The 7,346-nt window shown below is 42.1% G+C and overlaps 1 protein-coding gene across 2 annotated transcripts in view; it reads left to right on the top strand.

The window, feature by feature from the left end:
- ARHGEF12 (Rho guanine nucleotide exchange factor 12) overlaps positions 1-7,346 on the top strand; it is a 53,871-nt gene that overhangs the window by 34,797 nt on the left and 11,728 nt on the right. For both annotated transcript variants that reach the window (XM_019510081.1, XM_019510072.1), the window contains 6 exons: positions 945-1,070; positions 1,946-2,060; positions 4,248-4,348; positions 4,610-4,687; positions 6,600-6,675; positions 7,073-7,240. In XM_019510081.1, the coding sequence (XP_019365626.1) occupies positions 945-1,070; positions 1,946-2,060; positions 4,248-4,348; positions 4,610-4,687; positions 6,600-6,675; positions 7,073-7,240 (664 nt within the window). The remainder of the gene's footprint in view (positions 1-944; positions 1,071-1,945; positions 2,061-4,247; positions 4,349-4,609; positions 4,688-6,599; positions 6,676-7,072; positions 7,241-7,346) is intronic.

Genomic DNA, 7,346 nt, shown 5'->3' with positions numbered 1-7,346 from the left:
CCCCCCCCCCCCCCCCAAATGTTGTCTAAAGGGCAGAAAACTGATTGCATGCCTGTGGAAAGAAACGGGGTTTTCTGGGGATGGAGGGGGAAAGTAGGATGACTTAAAAGTTTGGAGATGGTGAGAAGAAGCGTTTGTATTTCTGTGTGTTTTAATGGAGGAATCCTAACAAGACTAGAGATCTGTCATGGGGGCCCATGCAGAAAGAACCAGGAGTTTATTTAAACCCTTAAAAATACTGCTCCCCCAAGGGTCAATTCAGTTGTGTTTTAAATAACCCTGTTTAATTTGGACTTTAACATCTTTTTCACATATGGTCAAATTTCAGTCTCTTGAGAGGATTTAATCCTTCTAGTTCTCAAGTCCTCCAGAAGGAGGAGGAAATCAAGACCTGATATTTCTAATTGGAAAATCCACCGAGAGAGAGAGTGTGTGCGCGCGTGCACATGTGCACTTACAGTGGCTGGTCATTAGGACCTTGAATTTTTTCTAGCTTTGTAACCAAGAATAAAAATTGGAAATCCTTCTAAAGTGTAGGCATGTTCAGAGGATCCTAGGCTGTCTCGAAAGTGCATGCCAGGGATGAAGTAAAGGTACATGAAGAGGAGAGCCTCTTGCATCCATCAGCTCTGCTTATTGCACTCAGATTTCTCTACCAGGAGGCTGAATGAGAGAATTGCTCCATACGTGAAATTCTGGGACCTTGTAGTGAGCGATCCAACCAAATGGCTTCACAGGAGCCTCCAGCCCCGTGTTTAAAGTCAAACTCAGTCCAGTTGATCCCTTGGGATTCAAGTTGGTGTAACTACATTTGTTCTCATCAAGGCTGATTTTTTGACTCGGCAGCAGAATAGCTTTGTGTCCTTGCCGTGACCGGTGCCTTACAATCCCACTTGCCTGGCTTATTTGTGTCTAAATTTGACTTTGTTGGTTTCTTGGCACAGTTCAGTGGACCAGGAGAGGAGAACCTGAAACATGCAGCAGCCACCTTCTGTAGTAACCAGCCCTTTGCTTTAGAGGTGATCAAATCACGGCAGAAGAAGGACTCGCGCTTCCAGACCTTTGTGCAGGTGAGCTTTGCTCAGGAGTTGGGGCCGGTGTCAGACCTGGCTGGTGGCTAGGATAAGAGGGCTGTAGATAAGGCTGTCATAATGAGTGGGGTTATGTCTAACACTCGCTAGATTGGGATTATTTCCTGCACCAAGTTCTCCCTTTTAATTGTTTCTGGAGGGGAGAATTTTAAACGCAGAGGATTAGAGTGCCTGGAGAGAGGGAAGCATCATCATTTTTTTTTTTTTTTTATGCTGTGATTGTGTCCCGCGGGGGAGGGGTTTGGGGGGGGAAAAAATTAAACGCAGGAGATTAGAGGGCCTGGAGAGGGGGAAACATCATCTTTTTTTTTTTTTTTATGCTGTGATTGTGTCCCGTGGAGGAGGAGTTTGTGTGGGGCAAATGGTGGGGTGGAGTGTGCCATGCGTAGAAGAGAGGTATGGGGATTGCCCCTGCCCTCTGGGACAAGGCCTCATCATGTGTGGCATGTCGGGAGGAGAACGTTATCTGCTCCGCCACTGGCTGAAAGCAAGCCTGGTAATACCGGGCTGATGTGATTTTGAAATATGTAGTGTAGTTTTGCTGTACCGTGGAAGACTAAGTTGATGTCTTCTGTGTATGGCACTGACTGAGATTGATAGCAGATGGCACCGGGCTTGTGTGAAGTAATGAGGGAGAGAAGGCATTGCTTTTTGTGATGAGCCTTTCCTATACGTAATTGCAAGTGAAACGGGGCCATGTTGTCTGAGTGATAAATCTTGGCATTTCTTGTCTTGTATTTAATTACCGGAAAGTGAAGTAATAGACGTTTATATGATGAATAGATGGTACATGTTCAGGTAATTATAGTCTTAATAAAAATGACAAATGCAGTTATTATGCTGTTTAATTTTAGGATGCCGAGAGTAATCCGCTGTGTCGCCGGTTGCAATTGAAGGATATCATTCCCACTGAGATGCAGAGACTGACTAAATACCCCCTTCTGTTGGATAGTATTGCTAAGTATTCAGGTAGAGCATTTGGACAAGGGAGCCGTTGGCTTTGTCAGTGTGTCACGGTGGTTTTGCCAAACACATTGGACCCATAAAGATGTCTGCTTGCAACTTGTTTTTTGCCATGTGTCCATGACTGGTTTCAGCATAACCTCTTTCCCTTCTTTTGTGCAGTGTGATGGATAAAAAATTGGGGTTTTTTTGTGGGAGGGGAATCTAATTTGGAATTTCATCTTTAATTTTTTTTCTTTTGAGTAATAAACATATTTTATATAATAAATTATAATAACTTTTTAAAAGTCTAAATCTGTAATACTCTATTAGAAACATTTAAATGGAAAAAAGAAATCGAGTAGTATAATTTATGGTCAGAGAGAGAGAGTCAAAATGCTAGCGCCAATGTAAGTTCTAGCAAAGAATATGGAACCAGAGTAAAAAGAAAAAAAGCTTCTAATAAAAGAAATCCACCGTCAATCACTTCTGCCCGCCTCAAAAATGTGAAAATTAATCTGAATAAAAGTACATTAAGCTGCATAATTGGAATGCACATGTGCAGCGAGCTACCTTAGCTAGCAAGAGACTACCACCTTTAGTGTCAGGCTTTATATGGTACAAATCAGTGTGTTTCATTGGTACTAACCCAAAAAAATCAACTTTTCTTTAGGAAAGTAACTAAAAACTGCAGACGCAAAGCAAAAGGGAAAATGAAAGATTCAAATCAAGGTTCCCTGCCTGTTGATTTGGATGATGATTAATAATTGGTGATTTGAAACGGTACACTCTGGTACACAGCATGTCTTCTGCCACCCAGGGTTTCCTTGTGCAATATCCTTTTCCTGTGAGGAGAACATACTTATTCAGAAAACAAGATCTAAAACTGGTCTGCTTCAAAAAAACCCCCCAAATTAAATTTCCACTGGAGCCTTTTTAAGGTGCCTGTAACGGTAAAGCCAAGGTGGTGGAAATAATGTAAATGTTGCCTATGTTCTCTTTGCAGTGGGTGCTGATAGAAGGGTAATTTTAATATTGCTATTCTTATCGCCCTTTCAATCTTCAAAGGCCTGTCACGTGTACATACACCTCCAGAGCAGAACCTAGCTAATTTGTACTTCTGTATAATGCACTACCTGGAAACTGCACAAAACCTCGTTGGTAATCCTACAGCATACCCTTCTAAGCAAAGGTTTTAATAGTAGACACTAACTGCAGTGACATCTAATTGCTTAAGTTAAAAACCACTATACCTACCAGATGACTGTGAGTACAATTAGGAGTGGGTTGTGATCCATTCTTCTTGCTGTACCTGTCTGCAAATGGAAAAAAAATATATAATTGGCCTTCCAGTAAGTGAGAATTGCTTCATGTGCATCTGTAGACACAATCATGCCTTACCTGTCTTTGGACATGGGAGTGCTCATTGGACTCACAATTTTACTCCTGCTGTTGTTGCAGGTTGTTGCTTCTGAGCTGTAGCTTGGGGAAAATATTTGTTTTAACTCTAAGCAAATAAAAGAAAAGTCTGAAGTCTGGGGAACGTTACCACTTGCATGTTTGCATAAAATCCCATTCTGACCCCCTTTTTATTATTTGTTTAAATGCCTGTCTTTATAAAATTCAATTACTCTTGTTTTTAAATTGCATGTTCCAGTATTTTTAATCACATCATATTTTCAGTTAACAATGTATCCCTCTTCCATATTAGTTTCAAAACCCTAGTAGCTTTGTCTGATGGTGTATGCTGTCCTCTGAGCTAACTCCTCTGCCTCTTCACATTTTAGCCAGAGATTAAAAACGATTCTAGTTTCCTTCTCTTCCCCCTCACCCAAACCTCTCTCCTGCAGTTACCCTGGGAGCTGCAGTGGAGTTCTAGCAACTTTTTCACATGCTTCAAAGTTCTCTTTGACCTGGAATTTAATTTAGTGGATAACCTTTCCAGAAAGGTTATCCAGCAACTTAACTGTCAGTTTTATTAGGGCTTCAAAACTCTGCCTCTGTTAAACACTTCAGTATTATAGAACTATGGCCTGGGGAGGTTCCAGACCCATATTGCTCCCAGCCATGAACCTATTTCTATTGTTAATCTCTGAAATGCTGCATGTGCACTGACTGTTTTGTGGACACAGTCTCCTCGAATTTACAGTCGGCATTAGATTTGCTACCTCTTTTCATCCTTTCCCATCTTTCCTTTATTGTCTTGTCTTGTAGAACTGCCTGAGGAGAAGGAGAAAGTGAAGAAAGCAGCGGATCACTGCCGTCAAATCCTTAACTATGTGAACCAAGCTGTCAAAGAGTCGGAGAACAAGCAGGTGAGAAGAAAGGGAAACTAGTAACAAGAGTGGGCAAATGGGGGCATCAAAAAAAGGAGCCAGGATGCTGGAGACCTCCAAAATGGCTAGCTCTGTGGCTGAGGGAGTGAGACTTGTCTTCTGGTGGATCTTTGTGCTGCTAGTGGAGCTGGGGTCCCAAGCCCCTGTGAGCCTGTTGAATTTCCGATGGTGTCCTGAACATTTTGACTCTTTTGAGTTTAACCCGAACCAATGTGAATGGCTTCATCATGTCTCTTCCAGCATTTAGAAGATTATCAGCGTCGTCTCGACCTGTCTTACCTGAAGCAGGCAGAAGACCCTATGCTGGATGAGTTTCGGGTAAGTGACAGAGCAGAAGCAATGATTTAGTTACGGTGATGATTCCCCGGGTATTTTTGCAGTTGTTTGCTGTTGCAGCTTTCAATTTGTGTAACAAAAAACCAAAATTAAGTGGGATGCAGGTTCTGGTTGTATTGGTCAAGAGGCAGAAGGGATCAGAACTCATGGCAGAGATGATATCTTTTATTAGATCAACTAGATAGTTGCAAAAAAAAAAAATTATTTGCAAGCTTTCGGGCACACTCACCCTTCTGTCAGGCATAGGAGAATGCAAAGATTGTAAAATTTCTCCTAGGTGGCAATGAAAATTCATATTTCATAGGAGAACTGAAGGTGTTGTAAGATCTCTTGGTTGGAATAGTTCATTTTGTGCAAATTAGGCTCAGATAAAAGTTGGAACAATCTTTTTACCTTGATGTTGTCTGGTGTCAAGCAGGAACATCCTGAGGTTGATTCACCTTGAGGATCCAGTAGTATAACCAGCTGAACTGCTAGAGCTGGTGGTAAACGTCCGTGATTTGTGGCGCCTGTGACATCGCTCACAAATATCCTTGGAACAGAGCTTTTTGATGTATAAGCATACAAAACAATTGCAAAATACAAATTCTGCATACACCCTTTCATAGCTGAACATAGTCTCTTGCACAGTTACTAAACTTCCACAGGTGCACTAAATAAGTTTATAATAGTCAGAGTTCTTCATTTCAAGGCTCATGGAGTTCACTATAAAGCTGTTCTGTGTAGTGTACCAGCCTGTCAGAAAAGACTTGGCAAACTCTTTATCCCATGAAATGAAAGACTCATGGTAGATATAAAATCTGCTATCTTGCTAGCACCGCTTATAAACTCTGAGGCTTGGGTGGAATGGCTTGTGGAAATTACTACATTTACTAGCTTGTCTACAGATCTGCTAAATGTCACAAGCACTGAAATGAATGAAGAATCCACTGACATTATAAAGCCCTGCAGATCATCAAAACAATTCATACATCAGTGTCATCTTCAGGCATTCATAACTTTCAACTTGGCTGTTGAAGCACTAACCAGCTATACTATAAACTGCAAACTTTTGTATAAATTGACAGAATACCAGTAGCAATACAGTGACCCCTCAGCTGGCTCAAGAATGTAATTTTAAAAGCAAATTCTTCACCTGATACTTTAAGCTTGTGCAAGGCCGCAGGTTGTAAACCCTTCATCCAAAGAGAATGCCATTGGAATACCAGAGCTTAAAAATGAATGCAAGTCTGAAAGGCTTGAATTGTGACTTCTGTCTTGCATCTAACTTTCAGAGGACTGGATTGTAGGATTCAACCCCTCTATCTCTCATAAAGTCCTTAAAATAGCCCTTAAAACAGTTCCTTCTACTAAAAACCTGTCACTGAGACTAAACCACCTCCCCGCCACCATGTTTAACTGACCTGACATTTGGCAGTGACCACAGCGTCTTCTGCTGTCCTTCACATACAGACTACACAGGTGCTTTCACAGGTGTTTGGTCTTTCCCACTCCTGCCATGCAAACCATAGAGCCCAGTTTGCCATGTTCAGCCTATACATTAAGCTTCCTTAATATAGGCCTGTGATCCCCTATATCTGGTCTATGCCTGGAGGGTCCTGTTTTTACACAACAGAGAAGAACGGACTTTTTATGGGGTATGGTGAAGCTTCCAGGTTCAAGTGATGAGTGCAGTGATTCACAGGCTCTGGGTTCATTGTCTGTCACTCTTTTGATTCCAGATCTCTCTTTACCAGGCTCTGAATCAGGCACTGGTCTTTAGCCTGGAGTATCTATACCCTTTCCCCAAAATCTTGGTTCTTTCCCTTTATTTGTGCTATGAACTCTCTAGAAATGCTAGGAGGTTTGTTTTTTATTTATTCGTTCATTTATTCATTCCTTCCCCTATTGACAGAATTTAGATTTAACCAAGCGGAAGATGATTCACGAAGGACCTCTGACTTGGAAGGTGAATCGGGACAAGACTATAGGTGAGTCCTATTCTGGCAGCTGGCTTAGAGGTGGGTTTTGCAACCAGCAGTGGAGAAGAGATGAGTCATCTTTGATTCCCAATTACGGATTGTTCGGCTACCTGTGTTGATGGCCGCATATTTCTCGGAGCTGATTAAGTTATTTTCTTCAACCTGAAATGTGCTTGGAGCATCATTAAGACCATGCAGGGAGGCAGCAGTCAGTCGTGAGCTGATCCAGTCCTGTCTGCATCCCTCTGCTGTAGTTTTGATGAGGAAGATATACTTAGAATGGCCTTGAGTTGATTACTGCCTTTGCATGTTTAATAGAAAAAAGGCCTTTTATCTTTGAACTGGGGTGGGTGTGATGAGGGAGTGGATCTTTATCCTGATCTGGGGCTGTTCTCACCCTGCACAGATCTCTACACCTTGCTCTTGGAAGATATTCTGGTGCTGTTGCAAAAGCAAGATGACAAACTGGTGCTGCGGTGTCACAGTAAGATCCTGGCATCTACTGCTGACAGCAAGCACATATTCAGCCCTGTGATCAAGCTGAACACTGTGCTAGTTCGCCAGGTGGCAACAGGTCAGTCTGAACTATTAGCAGTGTTTAGGAGTGAGGTTACTACAAGCTTGAGGCCATTTAAGGAAGCAGTTTGTTTAGATGATGGGGCAGGGGTCGGGGGGGGGGG

Source organism: Gavialis gangeticus, unplaced genomic scaffold, assembly GCF_001723915.1.
Source record: "Gavialis gangeticus isolate Ggan-Ray unplaced genomic scaffold, GavGan_comp1, whole genome shotgun sequence".
Taxonomy (NCBI): Eukaryota; Metazoa; Chordata; order Crocodylia; family Gavialidae; genus Gavialis; species Gavialis gangeticus.
This window is presented reverse-complemented; position numbering and strand designations above follow the sequence as displayed.